Source organism: Suncus etruscus, chromosome 11 (genome assembly GCF_024139225.1).
Source record: "Suncus etruscus isolate mSunEtr1 chromosome 11, mSunEtr1.pri.cur, whole genome shotgun sequence".
In the NCBI taxonomy this organism is placed as follows: Eukaryota; Metazoa; Chordata; class Mammalia; order Eulipotyphla; family Soricidae; genus Suncus; species Suncus etruscus.
Genome location: NC_064858.1, coordinates 78,812,208 through 78,833,532, shown reverse-complemented (window position 1 = coordinate 78,833,532; position 21,325 = coordinate 78,812,208). Strand labels below are relative to the sequence as shown.

Sequence of the window (21,325 nt, the reverse complement as noted above, 5' to 3'; positions counted from 1 at the left end):
ATCCCATGACCTTACAGAAAGACCCCCAATGTCTTAGGATGGTCTATAAGTCCTGGGCACTGTGCCCCTGCACTTTCTGCTTTTGCCATTTCTTTGTGTACTCCAACCCATCTACAAACACTGAGTCCTTGCTCTGTCCAGTGCAATGCAGGGAAACAGGCATGAGCAAATGTGGCCTCTGGAGCATCCCACAGCAGAGCTGCTCAAAAGCAGCTCCAAGTCCTATGCTTAGTGCTCTGGGACCAAGGAAAGGTACACTTCAGACTCACAGCCTCATAAACAGCCTGCTAGAGAACATGAGGGCCCAGCAGACACACAGAAGAACCATACAAAGAAGGAGGCAGAGTCCCAGGCAGTGTGTACCAACCGAGAAGGTCTCAATCTGGGGACAGAATACAGGGAATAGTGTGGGGATACAGTGTGAGCAGAACCTTTGGTCACTCCAGTGATCTCTGGTCACCTCAGGGGCCATGTGACCTTATGGTACCTCAGTATCCTCCTTCCGAGAGCTAGCGTCTTTCATCTTTCGTCTTCTGCTGCTGCCTTGCCCAGAACACAACCTGGATCAGGAACAAAGAGGTTAATAAACTTCAAGCCTAAGGCCTATTCCACCTAGACTCCCATGTACACGCACACACACACACACAGACAGACACACACACACACACACACACACACACACACACACACACACACACACACACACACACATAAAACCTCCTCATCAACAGGACTGCTGATTCCCCTGCTCACCTACTCGCTCTGTGCAAAGCCACATGTCACCAGGAGCAATACCAAATTTCCCTCATGTGATCCTGGTATCCCTCTGCAACCAGGCCTGCATCTTTCCTATTCTGGTAGCACTTTGTAGCCTGAACTCTGGACCCCCCTAATGCCTTCTCTGCCGGCACTTACTTTTGCCAGATGGCACATATGACATTCTGCCTCATCCACTGCACTGCCAGGACTCTCCCTCCCCTGCATGCCAGTCATCTTTACCACCTACTTTTTTCCCACATGCCTATATTTCATTCTTTAGCAAATCTTGTCTACTACTCCAGCATTAGCGGCTGGAGCATGATTCAAGTTCAGAGCACCTGCCTAGCAGGTGTGAGCAGGTTCAAAGTTATGACAATAGCTTGGTTTTGAGTTGAGGAACCCTGGCCTCTCCTCATGTATATTGCTACCTTCTTTTATTCCAACAGTCAAGATAAAACATATTGATGAAGCATTTTATACATTGGTAATTCTGGTAGTGTTTCTCCTTGTTATTATAGTTTATATGTATTGTGAACTGCAAAAAAAAAAAAAAAAAAAAAAAAAAGAGCCAAAATTTCTAAATCACTTTCAACTGTTTCTGAAGCAGTCCCTACAGTTTCTAAAAAGCCTTTAATATTGAAAAACAAATGAGCATTTCCATTACACGTGGTCTAGTCAAAAGCCCCATGGCTGGTCATTCTCCATTGCCAATTGGTGCTAAGTCAGAGGAGATGCCAGCTGCTTCACCAGCTGATATTTATTTATTAAATAAAATAAATGCTGAAAATGAGATAGTGAGAGCTCAATCAGATGCTGAATCAAAAAGCAGATCTGTAAGAGTACCACTCACAGCTGAGAGAGAGAGAGAGAAAGAGAGAGGAGAGAGAGAGAAAGAGAGAGGAGAGAGAGAGGAGAGAGAGAGGAGAGAGAGAGAGAGAAGAGAGAGAGAGCACTCTGGAGAGTGTGTAATGGATCCTGCCCCACCCGCACTATAGCTGTTAATGCTTGGAAAAATTGGCATGAAGACAGAATCAGAAGCAACTCCTTCCTATCAGGAAAACCAATTTCAGTCCATGTGGGCTTAAATAAGCATGCTAGGAATATGGTTCACTCTCCATTTTGTATTGAATTCTTTGGTACTGGAGTGACCATGGGTTTTTAACCCATTGGGCCTTTAATACTGCAGTTAATACCTGTCTGCATGCTTCCCAACTTTTACAATGGAAAAATGTGATTTTTCTGAAGGAGCTAAGAATAAGATTAATAGCTTATATCACTCTGGAAGGATGGCTGCAGGAGTCCTGTTGTCTTATGAGCTGCTGATGTGAGAAGGGGAGTTCTCAGAAGTAAATAAGCAGGCAAAATTACCCTGTGCTGTTTTGTGACTCATCAGAGAGATCTCATTAAAGGCTTGGGAAAAAGTTGATTCTGATACAGAATTTAAAGGTATACAAAATTTTTTCAGAGAGTTTCTTAGCCATATGCAGAATTTCTGGGAAAACTGACAGAGCCATATTAAATACATGGTAGCACAATAGGACATGATAAAAACATTAGCCTTTGACAATGCCAATGAAAATTACCAGGCTATATTATGTCCCATTAGGGAGAGAGAAAATGTCATGGCATTTCTACATGCTTGTAGAAATGTTGGAACTTATAGTTTCCCCACTTGCCCTTTGCCATCTTGCCCCCCTTTATCAAACTATGCTATTTAGATACAAACTCTGGGAAATCAGAATGGGTATGATTGTCCAGTTAATTGACACAGTGGCCTCTGCCCAAGGAGACCACCTGGACTTTGCCCGAGGTATGGTAAAGAATTGCATTGGGATAGATAATTGTTTTTCATCTTCTCAACGTATCTCCAGCAACCAGGGAAGGGGTCCAATACTAGCTCTGCAAGTTCAGGTCAGATGCTTTAATTGTGGCAAAATGAGACATTTACTTAGAGACTGCAGGATGCAATCCTTTTCTGCTCTGGTTTGTATATCTGCCCCCTCAAAGCCAAGACTTAATCATCCTGTCTTGGGAAACTGGACCAAGGGCCAGTTCCAGGCCCCACAAAAGCAGGGAACTTTTTTTTTTGTCAATAATTCAGCTGCCCAGCCCAGCCTAAGAGAACTCCACAGCATAAGTTCATTAAAATCTGCCACTTCAGGAAGCTGTGCTCTTGGAATACCCTGCCCTGAAGAATTAACCATAATACCAGCTCAGTGCCCTTACAAGATCTGGCATAAAAGGGCAAATTCCTTCAGGAACTATAGAATTATGGGAAGGAGCAGTCTGACTCTTAAAGGTATTTTTATTTATCTGGGAATTATAGTTTCTAACCACCACATTGGGGAAAATAATAGTTCTTGTATTTGTGCCTATAGATAAGATGCCTTATCTACCGCCCATCCCCCTTCAGGCCTGTCAGCTCAGAGTTTCTCCTTTTTAATTGGGGCCACTGGGTTAAAGCACCCAGAACTCATCCCAAATAATGGAAATCGAAATTCCAACCTAGATTTCCCAGTGACCATTAACAGCATAAAACTAGACATACTGAGAAAGGAGCAGCTAAGACTGGGACACATTAAAACCTTCTTTTCTGAGTCTTTGTTATGCAAAAAGATCTTGTAGCTGGAGTTTTTATCTGATTTAAGAGCTGTCAATAAGGACATTACAAAACAGCTTACCTTCACCAGTAGCCATTCCAAAAGACTGGCCTTTGATATCACGTTGCTAGCTGAAGCTGTGATCCCCTTCAGACTATTTCAGAAGACTAAAGGGGATGTGTATAACTCCTTTGTCCTCAATATGTATATGTCCTCAATATGTATAATTCTTTATCATATATTTCATTATGTAGATGTAGTTTCCCCCTCCTCTTTGGATTTTTTTAGTAAAAATTTATAGTAAATAGTATCCTTTGAGTTTTGTTTTTGATAGAACTAGATTTAAGGCAGGTGGAGAGTTAGCACAGTGGTAGGGCATTTGCCTAGAACACAATCAACCCAGGACATGCATGGGTTAGATCCCCAGCATCCCATATGGTCCCCTGAGCCTGCCAGGAGCAATTTCTGAGCACAGAGCCAGAGTAATCCCTGAGAGCTGCAGAGTACAGCCCAAAAACTGGGGGAGGGGGGGGAAAGAACTAAATTATAGGGATTGTTTGATTTGATATTATTTTGCCCATAGGCACCAATATATATTTTGACACTATTCTCCATAGATGCAAAAAACATCTGTCACCTCTTTTATCTTTTAGTAGAGGCATCTGCCTTTTTCTTAGAACTGTGGGACACAAATTGCTTTGTTTTACCTCATATTTATACATTTTTCTATAAAGTTTAAAAGAGATGTTGGTCTCCATCTTCTTCAGAATAAGCTTGTCACTCATTGGTTGGAAGCACATTTTGATTGAAGTGCCTTTTGGATTGGCCCCTTAGCCTACCTGATCTCTTCCCCTGGGTGTGGTCTTTGAGTTCCCAATAAAAACTGCTTGTGGTTTCAGTTTTCCATAATTTGACTTTCTGCTTGCTGGTCTTAGTACTAGGAACAGAAAGCTTACAGTGGAAGTTCCTGAACCTGTTTTATCTCCTTACCTGTGTGTGGATAATTTCCTGTGTTGGCATTTGTTTCCAAACCCACGTCTCCCCAGTCCCCTGGGTTTGGGTCATGAGGCTTCCACTACATTGTTAAAAGAGTCAATTTACCAAAAAGACAATTTCAAAATATGTATGCATCTAACAATAGACATATAGGTAATCAAAATTATAGGACTGATCATGAAAAGGAAATAAAAATAGGTACATCCACAACTACACTTGAAAATTCAAATACTTTTTCTAATAATGGAATAAGTCAGTATATCAAAACCCAAAACAACACAATTAACATGACTTCATAGACTTATAGAACACTCTACACAAAAGCAGAAAGACAGCTTTCTTCTTGTGTGATAACAGATAATTTACTAGCACAGACCATTTCTGGATCTTAAACAAATATTAACAAGGTTTGAAAAAAGCTTGGGGGCCTAGAGCAATATTACAGTGGGTAATGTGATTGCCTGCACACAGCCAACTGTGTTTGACCCCCCTGTAGCCCCATATGATCCCCTGAGCTGCCAAGAGTGATCACTACGTGCAGACCCAAGAGTATGCTCTAAGCACCATGAGGTGTGGGGGAAAAAAACTAAACACCCTCATAAGGAATATTATCTGATCACATAAAATTGGATCATAAACCAGTATCAGAAGGATAACTGGAAAATCCTTTCACCTTCCAAAATCTTGGAAACCAAGCAACACACTTATAACAAACAAACAGATCAACCTCATAGCCCTGAGGTTAAATTATAAAACATTTATGCTAAATTAAAATGAAAATATTAATGTTTCCACTTTTCCACTACCGTATTCTGTCTGTCTTTTTTTTTTTTTTTTTTTTTTTGGTTTTTGGGCCACACCTGGTGACACTCATGGGTTACTCCTGGCTATGCACTCAGAAGTCGCTCCTGGCTTGGGGGACCATATGGGACGCCGGGGGATCGAACCTCGGTCCGTCCTAGGCTAGCGCAGGCAAGGCAGGCACCTTACCTCTAGCGCCACCGCGCTGGCCCCGTCTGTCATTTTATCTCAATAATCCACATCTGAAAAATGAAAAAAATCGGATCAAGGTCAACCACTTGCTTTACTTAAGTGAGGCCTTGAGTTTGAACTCTAACCACACACACACACACACACACACACACACACACACACACACACACACACACAACATAAAAAATAATGAGATAGAAAAATATTTCATACTTTTAGAAAGTTGTAGAGATAGATCATTGTTTCTGAGTTCAAAGTCAGGAATTTTCTGGTGTAAGGCTATATTTAAGAGACTGAATTATTTTGTAATCAGATAACCTGTGAGAGTTCATTCAAATACTAGCTACCTGAGAAGATGGTGTTCTCATGTCTCAAAAAATAAATACTACTTGGGGGTGAAGAGATAGTACAGCAGGTAAGGTGATTGCCTTGCATGCATCTGATCATGGCATGTCATAGTCCCCTAAGCCCTGCCAAGAGTGATCCCTGAGCACAGTCAGGTATGGCCCAAAAACAAACAAAAAAGAAGCCCATCATCTTCCAAGTAGGAGAGGCAAGCGTTTCTATAAGGCTGGTTGGGAAAGTAAGCTTGAAGTTAAGGGTGGAGCAAGAAGTAGGCATCAATAGTTAATGGATCCCTGGAGGTTGAGGGTCTGTTCCCTACTTCTCCTTCTTCTAATAACTCTGAGGCATCCCTCCAGGGATCCTATGTTGACTCATCACCAAGGACCAGAGGGGTGCATGGGCATGATACCCACTCAAAGCTGGGTGGTTCCCAAGTGGACTTATCATTTCCTCTCCCCACCCACCAGTCCATAACTGGACTTGATTATATATCAAATCCTGGAGCATGAGAACATGTGTTAAGACTGAGGGACAGGCAAAGACCAAGAAGGTAAGAGCAGTGAGAAGTACATCTGTGAGGAGCTCTGAAATCTCAACTGTGTTTGCTGACACATTGGCCAAACTGCTTACCAGGAACCCGCTGTGGTAGACACTTCAGCTACTGTGTCAGCAAACAGCATTCGAGATGCCATTGACACAGACACTTCTCTTCACTGCTCCTTTACCTACCTTAGTTTCTGCTCTGTCCCCCAATCCCAAGAGCATTCTCCTATCCTGCCTTTCACAGAACCCTCCACACACCAGCCCCTGCTGGGTGTCTGAAGCCCTGAGCTCTAGGTGCTTCCCAGATACAAACCAAGAGTGGCTCTGTGGGGTCAGCTGTGAGGATCTGCTGCCCTCTGCTGGCCACCAGCACCTACAGACACATTGTCTAGGAGCATTTCAAAGTAACCTTGCTGCAGGTCTTCAGAGGTGTGACACAGTGGACTGGAAGAGCCATATAGTCTTTTCCTTCAAAGTTTTACTTGAGGCACAAACTACTATCATTGAAATGCACTTTCAAAAAAAAACCCACCCCTTCTCACTAGCCCAATTCAGCACCTTCTCCCCCAGTTAGTGTTTCTGTTTCTCTTTGCTCCCCTGGATGCTCAGGCAGCCACAGTCACAAAGCAGAAGGAAGCCATGGGGACTTTAAGCCCCATGTCTCCAGTCTGGGAGTGCTCCTTGGGGTCAGAAAGTGACCTTATTTTCCTAACATTAAATATTGAAAGTATCCAAGGCACCCATGCTCAGCAAATATTCATTCACACTTTCTATGTTCTCAGCACCACTCCACAAGGGAGAATCCCATGACTAAACCAAAGGAACAAAACTAGAGCTCCCACTAAGTTGACTGGGGGGGTGGTGGTAAGAGAGGAAGAACAGAGTACACTAGATTATAAAGTACATCAATTATAAAGTGTATCCGTAAGGGTCATGTTTTATAGAAAAAAATAAATTGTTGGGACTCAGAAAAGTCAGTGAATACCCTGTACCATAAGTTTAAAAAGAAGGTGCTAGGGTCAGAACTATGGTACAGCAGGCAGGGTACTTGTCTTGTATGCAGCCAACCCCAGTTTGATTCCAGCATTATATATGATCTCCTGAACCCTGCCAGGTATGATCCCTGAAAACAGAGGCAGGAGTAAGGCCAAAGTACCATTATATGTGGTCCAGAAATAAAAAATTAATATATAATTATAAAATAATAATAAAGGGGGCAAAGTGATGGTGCAGCGGTAGGGCATTTGCCTCGCATGTGGTTGACCCAGGACAGACTACAGCTCAATCCCCTGGCATCCCATATGGTTCCCAAGCCAGGAGCAATTTCTGAGTACATAGCCAGGAGTAACCGCTGAGCATCACCGGGTGTGACCCCAAAACAAAACAAAAAGATAACAATAAAATAAAATAAGACCTGAGATCTTCATCAAGCTATATGATAGTCTTTTCCTGGGCTCCATCCCTAGCACCTTGACAATCTTCAAGCATTGCCAGGAGTAACCCCTGAGCACTGCTAAGTGCAGCCAAAAGGACAAAAATAAATAAATAAATAAATAAATAAATAAATAAATAAATAAATAAATAAATAAATAAAGGAAAAAATAAATAGAAGGGGGAGGGAAGCTCTTAGATAATGAAGTCTTAGGTGGTAACAGGGCAAGTTATGTGGCTGAGGAACAAGTATTCTGGCAGCATGAATGGTCAGTGAAAGGACAAGATTTTCCACACATGTCTGCATGGAGGGGCAACCAGGGAAGGAGTGGAGGACAGAGGTCATGGTAGGGAAGTACCCTTGGGACTTATATTCTACTGCTAGGTGACAGGGAGAACCATGAAGCATTTGAGCAAAGGAGCATTTTTTTAAGATTGGTTTTCCCTTCTTTATTGGTATTATAATATCCTAGAGTCACACAGTTGATTGCAGTCTCACACATACTTGGTTGTGCTGCACTAGGACTTGATCACATACTCGGGGTGCTAGAGATCACAGAGAAAGTATGGGCAGTGTCAGAACTAAACTCGAGCTTACACTTGAAAAAGGTGTTAACTAAGGGAGCCTGACCTCGGCTTACTTCATGGTTTAAAGAGACCACTACTGAACTGAGAACATAGTGGAGAAGGGATACACATGTGTGTGTGCATGTCTATGTGTGTGAGGGAGATAGTGACAGGGGGAAAGAGTACTTCCTTTGTCTAGCCTTTTTTTTTCCCTAAAAATCTAGGGAAATGATTCTAGAAGTAAACAGAAAACATGAAAATGTTCATGACCCTGAACACAGTTCATCTTCTAATGAGAAATCTCTAAGTACTGAAAATATATCAGGTGTATAATGGAGTCTCTATGTAACTGAGCATATATAGTGAACAGAGACTCTATATAAGGTGTGCAGAGACTCTCTATGGACCAACTCTATATAGTGTACAGAGACTATGTACTTTCTGCTAGCTCACAGTGACCTCGGGAATCAGCCAGCAGTAGGAGATATGTCTTTAGAAGACAAACAGAGAAGATGACATGTAGGAGTTCATAGGGGTAAGACTATAGGAACAAAACTGAGGCTCTTTTCCAGGAAGTGGCTTGGTTGAGGGGGTCTGGGAGAGTCCAGAGACCCCAGCCTCATTTCTTTCACACATTCCTTTCCTTTGTCTGAGCTGATGTTTATGAAGACCCAAGAAAAGGTCCTTACTGACCTTGAACCAGCCCTAGAAGGTGATATGGAGAGGTCAAGAGTGTTAATGAGAAGTGTCCACCTTGAAAGATCCATAAATAATTGGGGGCCGGAGAGATAGCATGGAGGTTGGGCATTTGCCTTGCATGCAGAAGGATGGTGGTTCGAATTCCAGCATCTCATATGATTCCCTGAGCCTGCCAGGAGCGATTTTTGAGCACAGAACCAGAAGTAACCTCTGAGTGCTGCCGAGTGTGACCAAAAAACAAAAGAGAGAGAGAGAAAAAGAAAAAAAAGAAAGAAAGAAAGAAAGAAAGAAAGAAAGAAAGAAAGAAAGAAAGAAAGAAAGAGAGAGAGAGAAAGAGAGAGAGAGAAAGAAAGAAAGAAAGAAAGAAAGAAAGAAAGAAAGAAAGAAAGAAAGAAAGAAAGAAAGAAAGAAAGAAAGAAAAAAGAAAGAAAAAAGAAAGAAAAAAGAAAGAAAAGAAAGAGAGAAAGAAAGAGAGAAAGAAAGAGAGAAAGAAAGAAAGAAAGAAAAGAAAGAAAGAAAGAGAAAGAAAGAAAGAAAGAGAGAAAGAAAGAAAGAAAGAAAGAAAGAAAGAAAGAAAGAAAGAAAGAAAGAAAGAAAGAAAGAAAGAAAGAAAGAAAGAAAGAGACAAAGAAAGAAAGAAAGAAAGAAAGGAAGGAAGGAAGGAAGGAAGGAAGGAAGGAAGGAAGGAAGGAAGGAAGGAAGGAAGGAAGAAAGAAAGAAAGAAAGAAAGAAAGAAAGAAAGAAAGAAAGAAAGAAAGAAAGAAAGAAAGAAAGAAAGAAAGAAAGAAAGAAAGAAAGAAAGAAAGAAAGAAAGAACGAAAGAAAGAAAGAAAGAGAGTGAGTCAGCTCCAGGTCAGAGGCTGCTCAGATGTTTTAAGTACAAAAGAAAGAGCAAAGGTGGAACATGTCGGAGCCTGGTTTGGATAAGAGCAAAATGGGTCCCCAGGAACCATTGTAGCTTGGTAGCTCCTGAGAAGAATGAACCATCCATGGGTGAGTGTACAGGTGAGTGATAGGGCCTCCAGGAACAGAGCCAGAGGGTGCTGGACATTCCCTGGGGAGACTCCCTGGGGCTCTAAAGTGGGGCAAAGAACCTTTCCCACTCAGGTATCTCTAGAAAGTTTCCAATAAGAAGCAGCTACCTGAGAGTTTTTTTTAATGATGGGAGGAGCACTGGTTTTGAGAGCACATTCGTAATATTGGGTGTGGTCTTCTAAAGATAGGGGCCAGGGGAGGACAGGACCAAAGGGAGTGATGCATAGCAGTGCCCAGAACAAGTGGATGTGAAAGGAGATAATTGAAGTTCCCTGAAGAGCCCCTAAAAAGCACTTTATGAGCTTCCTGCTGAGACAGAGCAGGCAAATCAGGGCACAAAGACTTCCTGGAAGAGGCAGCAAATATTCTGGAACATTCCAGACAGAGGTGTGACTGGGGAGAAGGCCTGGTAGCAGGACAGAGTATGGGGAACCCATAGAACACAGGTGTGGAGCAATAAGAACAGTGATGGCAGCCCAGCTCACCCACTAGGATCTGCGATCCCCTGACCTGCATGTGCTCTGGAGACACAGGATGTCTGATTGCCCCTCACTCAAACTCACATGCACCAATCCTGAAGGGGGTTCTGCCCATGAAGATGCACCCTCTGTGCTGCCCAGTTCCTCAGATCCACAGTTCCAGCCTTCCCATGCTCCTGAGAAGCCTCTGTAGCAACACAGATTTCCCCAGTGTCCATGTATAATCTCTGTGAAGAACTGGGTTCATCCAGCCAAGGCTCCCCTCACCAGGGAGATTATCCTGGGGGAGCATTTTTTTTTTCTGAAAATAGCAGGACTTCTCCCAGGGACTCCTGAGACTCCTGGGACTGCCTGCTACCCCAGACTCCATACTCAGGTCCAGAGGAGGGTCAATCCAGGGAAAAGCATGTGTCAAATAAAAATACACAAGTTGTGAGATCACCCCAGGCACTGTATTTCTAAACCCCACGCAGCTAGTTCTGAAGAAGCAGGGTAGCAATAAAGAAATAATCAACCATGATAGCCAGGAAAGAATGATCATGGTACCCATGGCCTTTTGCCTAGTGCTCTCTGTCTCAGCCAACAAGCCAGAACTCCTCCTTCTCTATTAAAATCAATTCCCAATACCAGGAGGGGGAAGGTCAAGTAATTCAGGTGGGCTTCTACAGACCAAAAGAGAGATTTACGGTAAAGAGAAAGATGGAAACACCTTTGTTTGAAGTTGATAGCTGGGTGTCATCTTATAAGCATGTATATGTGTGAATGTTTGTGGACATGTGTGTGCTGTTGTGAACAAGTAGCCACACATGTATGTAAGCAAGTGTGTAGTTATATGTATGGACAGATGTGTAGGCATATGTATATGTGTAGACATGTGTGGGATATGTGTATGGTCATATTTGTGTGTATGCATGTTTATCAGGGAAACCAGGGACAACTCCCTGCCCTGGCTTGGAAACATGCGAATGTTCTGCCCAGTCATCTCCCAGAAGATGGCAGAGCTGTTAAGAAGGGAGTGAGGTTTTATGGGCTCTGAGGCTGGCTGAGCAGAGGCCCACCTTCCCGCCCCCAACCCACCTCCCCAGTTTCAAAGAGCCAAACCTTCTTGGCACAGGCCCAGCCCACACCCTGCCAGATCTGGGCACACTCATCAGTGAGCTCACTGTCCACGGCCTCAGATCCAGGCCAGGGAAATGTGCCTAGGTGCTTCCCTATGTCTCCTCACTCCGCCCCCAGACTCCACCCCAAATGTTTATCCTAGTGAAATCAGGTTAGAGAAAACATTAAAAGCACCTTGAAAGGATGTACTGGCCATAAATGTGTGAGGAGGCACCGTGGGCGGGAGGGCAGCTCACTTCCGCAGGGAGAAGAGCCAGGCGATGCTGGGATCTGAGTTCCCACCTCCACAGGTGTCCCCCTCCAACAGCTCTGGAAGCAGAAGCTCGGGGACTGCTCAGAACTTCCTGGGGTCACAGAGCAGAGAGTCCAAATGGCTCTACACAGAGGTTTCATCACTGTGGGCATGAGCCATGGGTCTCTGGGAAAGAGGCTGCCTGTTTCTCATGCAGTGCTCAGAGTCTCTGCTCTGTCGTGAAGATCAGACATCGAGAAGGGGTGGGGGCCAGGTAGACTCACATAAGCCTGGCCCCAGGACCCCCCCTGTATGGGCCTGTCTGAAAGGGGATCTAAGGCAGAACCAGGACATGGCACAGGGAGGCCCCTGGATACTCCCAGAGACGGAAAACCCTCAAAGTAGTCTGTCCTGCCCCTAACACTCAGGGTTATGGCTCACTTCTGGGGGGAAGACAACCCCCCTCCCGGCTGGACTCAATAGACTAGAAATAATCTGTTGTTACCCTAACAGCAGACCAGGATGCTTAAGAGTTCAGGGTCCCAGGTCTCTCTGACAGGAAAGTCAGGGCTTCCCTATGCAGGGTAGGAGTTGAGGGTCCCCAAGGGTTTTCTGAACTCCATAGTCCAGCAGCATATTCCAGTCACATGCCAGCCCAGTTGCCCTCCTGCTTCTGTGCCAAACAGGGAAAGTGGCTAAAGGCAAGTTTCCCATTACCCACAAATGCCCATTATTGTGACCACAGGGAGTCAGGCAGTTTGCAGTTTCGCTGAGGAGAAATGAAGGCTGGACCAGAGCCTTCCGGGCTGAAATCCAGGTCCTGGTCACTGTGGCCATAGAGACCGAGCTCTCTTCAGGCACCGCTGCTGTGTGGGATGAGACCTGAGACTGCTTCAGCTCAGGAAAAGCAGAGAAAGCAGGGTTTGAGCAACACCCTTCTGGACACCCCTCCCAGAACCCTCGCTCTGCTCCCTGAAAATGGTGGGTCCAGTCTCAAGTCCAAAACCAGCCACCCAGACTGTTGTGGGGTTCAGATCCGTCTCTAGGTGTGGGTTGAGGCCTTTTCACAGCGAGACTGCAAGAAAATTAATTGCTTAATGTATGTAAACAAGCTTTGAAGATGAAAAGTGCAAACGCACAGTGTCCTTAATAACATCTTCAATACTTTTACGAAGGCCTAGAGTCGCCGCTGAGCTCACCTTTAAGACGAGTCCTTGGGGTGTTGCTGGCAAATTCCCCAAGCCAATAAACAACATAAAATGGCTTTTCACTTCTTTTATGCAGCCAACCCCATGAATAAAAGGATCAGGGAGATCAGAGAGACCAGATACTCTTAACAGCGCGCCCGACAGTCCTGCAAATTCCGTGTCCTCAGCCTCTGCTCAGACCATGTCGTGCCGCTCTTACAGAATCAGTCCAGGATGTGGGGTGACCAGGACCTTCAGCTCCTGCTCAGCGGTGGCCCCCAAAACTGGCAACCGCTGCTGCATCACTACAGCCCCCTACCGAGGGGTGTCCTGCTACCGAGGAATCACTGGCTTTGGCAGCCGCAGCCTTTCCAACCTGGGCTCCTGTGGGCCCCGCATGGCTATGGGGGGCTTCCGAGCAGGCTCCTGCGGCCGTAGCTTTGGATACCGCTCCGGGGGGGTGTGCGGACCCAGCCCCCCTTGCATCACCACCGTATCTGTCAATGAGAGCCTCCTGACGCCCCTCAACCTGGAGATCGACCCCAATGCCCAGTGCGTGAAGCATGAGGAGAAGGAGCAGATCAAGTGTCTCAATAGCAAGTTTGCTGCTTTCATTGACAAGGTGAGTGACCTCAAATCCGCCTGATCCCCAGATATGCTCAGGACTCAGGCTGGAGGGAAGTCAAAACGGCAGTCAGGTTTAAGATAGAAGAGGGAGAGACATCCAAGAACTGTTCCAGGTAGAAAATTTTGTGTTCATCTGTAAATTCAGCCAAGAGTATAAAGTATTCAATGTGGTCCAGAACTGAAGCCTGTGCAATTCTGGACACAAAATGGCACAGGGATGTCAGAGCAGGCCCTAGAAAAAAACTGGACTGCCCCTGGGTGTTGGAAGAGTGAGATAGTGGGAAGGGAACGAGGTAGCATCTGCTTATGGTTCCAGGTGGCTCAGGAAGAGGCTGGGGCATAACCTGGCGCCCTCCAGCCCTGTTCTTTGCTCTGTTGCTCAGCAAGCACAAGGCGCTAGGTGTGTTATTATCTGGGTAACAGAACTTGCCTCCAGGGCTTGTCAGGGTGAATGGGTTCAGGCATAGCCAGTGTGGCGCATGGTAACTCCTCTTTAGATATCAGTTTTTAAAATTTTTATAGCCCTGGTACATGAGGGACTTTGGCAGCTCACAGTCCTGGCTTGGCAGCTGGAAAAAAGACAGGGAGGCAGGCAGTGTGGTGCCCTGCTGGCCTGGCCACCTCAGTCCATACAACCCACAGACCTGGGATCTGGAGTCCAGACACAGGGGACTTAGGGCTAGGCTTAGTCTGTCTGTTTCTCTCTCTCTCTCTCTCTCTCTCTCTCTCTCTCTCTCTCTCTCTCTCTCTCTCTCTCTCTCTCTCTCTCTGACTCTCTCTGTCTCTCTCTGACTCTCTCTCTCTCCATTAATTCTCAAAATGTCCTGCTAAGGCAAGAATTCTTTTCTCTATGTTCTGAAGAAATAGATCAAAGCTGAGATTGAAGCTGAGAGGGTCTGTGAGCTGCTGAAGGGGAGTCAGGAGAGTGAGGGCCCTCACCCCATTTCTCACTGAGACGAGCTAGTTATTTCACATCTTGAGGCCTGTTTTCCCTACTGTACTGGAGTGAAATCTACCTCCCCTAAGAGTAGTGATGATTGAATTAAAGTGACACATTGTGGGGCCGGAGAGATAGCATGGAGGTAAGGCGTTTGCCTTTCATGCAGGAGGTCATCGGTTCAAATCCCGGCACCCCATATGGTCCCCTGTGCCTGCCAGGAGCAATTTCTGAGCCTGGAGCCAGAAATGGCCCCTGAGCGCTGCCGGGTGTGACCCAAAAACCACAAAAAAAAAATAAAAAAAAAAAATAAAGTGACACATTGTATGTGTGTTAGTGTGTGTATATGCATGTGTCTTTGAACATGCACTCAGCTTTTGACTTCTCACACTCCAGGCAACACCACAGTAAATGTTTCATGTGTTGCATAAGTGAATAAATGAACAACAACAGGTCATTAGCATCCTTGTGAAGTTGAGCTCTTACTAGAAAAATATCAGAGTACTCTAAGCCTTTCCTTGTGTTGACTTGTTCTATCTTCATATCCCTAAGGCAGGCACTATTATCTCCCATGTAAAAATGAGAAAGACAGGCCTGAGGCTATTGCCTGCCCATGTGAAGGCCAGAACTGGCACTTCAACTGGACAGACCCTTTGACTTCAAATCAGAGGCAACCCACACATGCCCACAACTTTCTCCCCAGGGGCCTGGGAGAAAAGCACCCAGATCCCAGGCAGTCACCCCATAGCCCACCACTTGACTGTTCCCCGCTGCTTTCTGCATCTTGGGGCAGAGAGCTCGGGGGATGGCACCCGAGGGCTCCCCCTAAGTTTCTTTCCCCACTCTATGCCCAGGTGCGCTTCCTGGAGCAGCAGAACAAGCTGCTGGAGACCAAGTGGCAGTTCTACCAGAACCAGCGCTGCTGCGAGAGCAACCTGGAGCCCACGTTCACTGGCTACATTGAGGCCCTCAGGCGGGAGGCCGAGTGTGTGGAGGCTGACAGTGGGAGGCTGGCCGCAGAACTCAACCATGTTCAGGAGGTGCTGGAGGGCTACAAGAAGAAGTGAGTGTGGGACAGAGACTCACAAAACAGGGAAGGCTCCTCCATAGGCATCATAAAGCAGCTTCCTTGAGATTCCCATATGCTGTGGGTGTCCCAGGATACTGGGGACCAATCTCTGCAAGGGGACTGGCTTTTTTTTTTTTTTTTTTTTTTCAGAACCATGGCTCTGCCCATTTCTGGGATCCAGCTGAGTCTTAGAGTTGAGTGGAGGAGACTAAAGACTAGAGTCCTGTGGCTATCCAGACTGCCCCACTGCTCTCCCAAGCTGTGTGGCTCTGTACCTCAGACCAGATTCTCTTTAGAATGAGGGTGCACTGAAGCTTTAGACTGGGGGTGGCTCCCTGATCTCATCCCACAAGCAGGATAACTGGGTGGGAGTGTGCAGGCTTATTAGGAATAGTGACAGAACAGATCTTGGGAGGAGGCCAAGATCACCTTTGATCCCCAGAAGACTTTACCCAGGAGCTGGGGCACTCCTCAATCATGGCTCCTCTTCCCACAGGTATGAAGAGGAGGTGGCTCTGAGGGCCACAGCAGAGAATGAGTTTGTGGTTCTAAAGAAGGTGAGCAGCAGGGAGGGAGGAAGGAAGGGAGGCTTTTCTTGTGGGATATGCTAGCACATGGCTGCTCCCACACATAGCCACATGCAATTCACAATACAGTGCCTGCATATACAACACATGTGACATAATATGCAACACATATGACAGAAAGCAACATACAATGTCACAGCCACACATATGCAACAAAATATTGCAGCACATTACATATAATATACACACAATGCAATGAACCTACACTCACAATCTAACACAATAACATACATAATAACATGCAACACATGTAACATGATTCAACTCTACAGAACACAAGTATAGCATAAAATATGCAACATAAAATACATATGAAAACATACCACATGCAAACACATCATACACCCTGTGTAACATTTACAAACAAAATATACACAGCACCCATCACAGATAGCACATGACACACAACACACAAAACATAGTACACACAATATGTTTACTACATAACATAACATAGCATACAACATATAGAACATAAAACACGCATATCACCCACAAATACAACACAATATAACACACAGCACAAACTCCACAATCCCACAAACACAGCACATTTTCATCATCCATTCCCTCCATCACCAGGACGTGGACTGTGCCTACTTGCGGAAATCTGACCTAGAAGCTAATGTGGAAGCGCTGGTGGAGGAGTCAAGCTTCCTCAAGCGCCTCTATGATGAGGTAAGGGGAGCAGTCCACTGAGGTTGGGGTACTGGAGACCAGGGAGAGCTGGGGGAAAGAAGAGAAGGCTTGAATGCAGATATTTGCCCCTAGAAAAATGGGGTGTGACGAGAGTGGTTGTATGTGTGGGACATATGACTGAGCCTGAGAGAGACCGACACATGTGTGCAGACAGGGCCCTGTGCTATGCTGGCCTTCCATTGTGCCGGTCTGCATAGGGCATAAGCAGGTGGCACGCAGTGGGCCCCAGCTAGAGAAGAGTAAAAATTCACTCCCAAGGTACTGCCCTGCCTTTGACCTCCACATCTGGCAGGTGGCTGTGAGGAGCCTCTCCACACTCTGGGCCTGTTTTCTCCAGGGTCCTCTCAGTCTCTTCTGGCTGTGCTGCCCTGAGATGCGCCTCTGTGTGAGGTGGGGCTGAGTGGGCAGACAGGGCTCAGGTACAGCAGAAACAGCCACAGCACTATGTACTGATTCCCACAGGAGATCCGAGTGCTCCACGCCCACATCTCAGACACCTCAGTCATTGTCAAGATGGACAACAGCCGGGACCTCAACATGGACTGTGTTGTGGCTGAGATTAAGGCTCAGTACGATGACGTTGCCAGCCGCAGCAGGGCTGAGGCCGAGAGCTGGTACCGCACCAAGGTGAGGGCACAGGCCCTGCTCCCACATGGGTCAGGGCAAGAGAAATGAAGAACATATTAGAAAAGACTTCTCTTGGTGACAAAGCTGACCCCTGGCATGCAAAAGAATGACAGGCCACTCTCAGGCCAGGCACTGCACTCTCACCTGAGTCCTGATAGGCAGTACTTCCCTCCTGGGTCTCACAGGCCTCTCTGTCCTCTCTGCCCTAGTGTGAAGAGATGAAGGCCACGGTCATCAGACATGGGGAAACCCTGCGCCGCACCAAGGAGGAGATCAATGAGCTGAATCGCATGATCCAGAGGCTCACGGCTGAGATTGAGAATGCCAAGTGCCAGGTAGGGCACAGATGATTCAGTTACACCAGTGCAGGCAGACAGCAGCACTGTTCCCCCTGACCCAGTGGGTAAACTGTGCCCCATCTGTCCTTGTGTACCCATGAGGAAACGAGGGCCTAAGGGGTGGTACAATCCTACCCATCATATAAAGGGGTGCTGTGAACTGAGTCACATGACTGGTCCCCCTCCTTGGCTACCCTGAGTCTCCACCAGGAGAGCTGGTGAAAAGTCAGCCATCTCCCTCTGCTTCAGGGTCCCAGGTGGAGAGAGCTAACATCCTGCCTCCAGGACCCCTTTGTGCTTCTGCTCTGTCAGCTTGGGCAAACAGAACCACTGCTTCTCACACTCACACTGTCCTCATATCCCCTTCCCCCTAGCGGAGCAAGCTAGAGGCCGCTGTGGCTGAGGCAGAACAGCAAGGTGAGGCAGCCCTCACAGATGCCCGCTGCAAGCTGGCCGGCCTGGAGGAGGCCCTGCAGAAGGCCAAGCAGGACATGGCGTGCCTGCTCAAGGAGTACCAGGAGGTGATGAACTCCAAGCTGGGCCTGGACATCGAGATCGCGACCTACCGACGTCTGCTGGAGGGAGAAGAGCACAGGTGAGGCTAAGGATAGACCAAGGTCCTGTCTTTCCCTGTCTGTCTGTGGCTCTGAGGCCACAGATCTGAGTGTGACAGCTAGGACATATAAAGCTCTAAAAATAAGCATCATGCACTTAACACTTGACATATGCTTCTGGGGTCAGCACTGAACTCATCACGGCCTTCTCTTCTCTATTGAAGCTCAAAAACTGGGTGGGGGGGGAGGACTCAAAGAGAGATAGGTAATTTACTGGGGGAGGGCTTGTAGGTCCAGGTGAGAGAGAGAGAGAGAGAGAGAGAGAGAGAGAGAGAGAGAGAGAGAGAGAAGCAAAGCAGGCAGCATCTTGCAGATGCTTTATCTCCAGCCCCCCTCAGTAAACAGGCTCCACTCCAGACTTTTTACTCCATCCCCCAATAACTGCCAGACTCTTCTTTTTATATTGTGGAGGTAGTTCTCAGTTACAGGGGTCATGTACCAATCCAACTGACATTGAGGAGGTCATCAGTCTTAAAGGTACTAATTCCCTTAAATACATCAACAGACCTGCAAAACAAAATTAAAAAAGAAAGAAAGAAAGAAAGAAAGAAAGAAAGAAAGAAAGAAAGAAAGAAAGAAAGAAAGAAAGAAAGAAAGAAAGAAAGAAAGAAAGAAAGAAAGAAGGAAGGAAGGAAGGAAGGAAGGAAGGAAGGAAGGAAGGAAGGAAGGGAAGGAAGGAAGGAAGGAAGATGAAGGAAGGAAGGAAGGAGGAAGGAAGGAAGGAAAGAAAGAAGGAAGGAAGGAAAGAAAGAAGGAAGGAAAGAAAAGAAAAGAAAACTTGGGGCCAGAGAGATAGCACAGGGGTCAGGTGTTTGCCTTGCATGCAGCCAACCCAGAAAGAACTGTGGTTGGAATCCCGGCATCCCATATGGTCCCCTGTGACTGCCAGGAGCGATTTCTGAGTACAGAGCCAGGAGTAACCCCTGAGCATGGTCAGGTGTGACCCCCCCCCAAAAAAAGAAAAGAAAAGAAAAGAAAACTTTTAAATATAATAAAATACAACAAAATTTCTTTTTTTAAAAAAGAAAAAGAATCCAACTACGAGTGAAGTAATGAGTGTTCTTCCCCCCACAGGCTATGCGAAGGTGTGGGCTCAGTGAATGTCTGTAAGTATCTGCTTGGACACCCCTCCAGTTGATGGGACAGGCTGAACCTGACATCTTAATTAATTGAACTGCAAATGTTCCCTACTGGTTCCATCCTCTGGGTTCTTGCTGAGAAGAATTATAGGAGTTAGCAAAAGGGGGGTTGAGCTCCCCTCACAGCAGCCCTGCTGACAGGGACATAGCCCCCCCATCAACTTTCTCCTCACCCAGGTGCTGGAAGATCCACAGGGGAGATACACAGGGGAGGGGGGGGGAATCTGAGTCATTAGTTATGAGCCCTTCACCCCTACCCCTGTAGGAGAATACTCTGCCCTGAAGACGTGTCATGCACTCATCCCTTGTGTCCCCTCTCTTCCACAGGTGTCAGCAGCTCCCGTGGTGGAGTCTCCTGTGGGGGCCTCACTTGCAGCAGCACCCCTGGACGCCAGATCACCTCTGGTCCTATGGCCACAGGGGGCAGCATCACGGTCATGGCCCCCGACTCCTGTAACCCCTGTCAGCCCCGCTGCTCCAGCTTCAGCTGCGGGAGTAGTCGGTCTGTACGCTTCGCATAGAAATAGGTAGTTGTGTGAATGGAAAACTGTGCTTGTTGCCAGAATCTTCCACGTGTTTCTACTGGGGAAAGACCCTTAGGCCACTCTCTGCCACCTTCTAGGGTTTGTTTCAGGGAGCTGTTTCCTCATTCTTCTCAGGCCTTGAGTTAGCACATTATTCCCAGTCCTTCACTTAACTCCAATTTGATTCCAAAACACCAACCGATCACCAATTGGTGTTGTACACCCACATTTTCTGGGTGACGGAAGAGGCAGGAAGCCTGGCCTTCCTCTGGGGCCATTCAACCTTTCTCTCATTTCCAAGAATCAAAGAACTCCCCCCACCTGCCCCTCTTTATCCCCAACTCCTCACTCCTGGCTCTGAAGGTTCCTGTAGAAAACACTAATGGAGGTGCTCTTGTGTGATTTTTTTTTTTTTTTGCTTGTCTCTCTGACTGACTTCCTTTCTATGGTTAACTTGTTCCAACCAAACTCCTCTAGGGACTTTTCAGTTGAGAGGCCCATGATTTATGTGGGGATGGGAGGTAGGAAATTGTATTCCTTTGATCTGGGACAGGTCTTGCTATTCAATGCACCTTTATACATTTCAAAAATAAACTCCCAGGTGGCTCTTCATCTCCCTTTGCTGGTGTGAGAGGGTCTGGGGACTCAGAGCTGATGGGATGGAGAAGGATCAGCCACTGCACACACACACACACACACACACACACACACACACACACACACACACACACACCACTTCCTGTACACCACCCCCCAGCCTCATCTTGGCTGTCTGTGGCTGCCTTGCCTTCTGGGCTGTCTCAATCTGAGTTTCAATAAATGCTGCTGCAATGCAAAACTCTGCTGCTGTGAGTGACATGCCCAGCGCTCGGTTCCCTCCTGCTCCAGCCCCATCTTTCTTGTTCTTCCAACAATTCTCCATAATCCTGTTGAGGAGATTGTCACTGAAGGTGAAAAAGCCAAGTGAAAATGATAGAATTCAGGGGGCAGAGTGTTGGCACAAGTGGTAGGGTGTTTGCCTTGTACACGCTAACCTAGGACAGACCGCTGTTTGATCCCCTGGCGTCCCTATATGGTCCCCCAAGCCAGGAGCGACTTCTGAGCACATAGCCAGGAGTAAACCCTGAACGTCACCGAGTGTGGCCCAAAAAACAAACAACAAACAAAAAAAGAAAAGAA

At 46.5% G+C, this 21,325-nt stretch overlaps 1 protein-coding gene across 2 annotated transcripts; it reads left to right on the top strand.

Annotated features, from left to right (window-relative positions):
• Positions 1–13,187: 13,187 nt before the first annotated feature.
• Positions 13,188–20,143, top strand: LOC126022528 (keratin, type II cuticular Hb5). 2 transcript variants are annotated; one of them, XM_049783476.1, is made up of 9 exons: positions 13,188–13,607; positions 15,404–15,612; positions 16,115–16,175; positions 16,788–16,883; positions 17,367–17,531; positions 17,741–17,866; positions 18,244–18,464; positions 19,558–19,589; positions 19,950–20,143. In XM_049783476.1, the coding sequence occupies exons 1-9, from the start codon at positions 13,188–13,190 to the stop codon at positions 20,141–20,143; spliced, it is 1,524 nt and encodes a 507-aa protein (XP_049639433.1). The 2 variants fall into 2 exon arrangements, with proteins under 2 accessions (XP_049639433.1, XP_049639434.1); XM_049783477.1 differs by having other exon boundaries at positions 19,558–19,593; positions 19,957–20,143.
• The last annotated feature ends 1,182 nt before the right edge of the window (positions 20,144–21,325 follow it).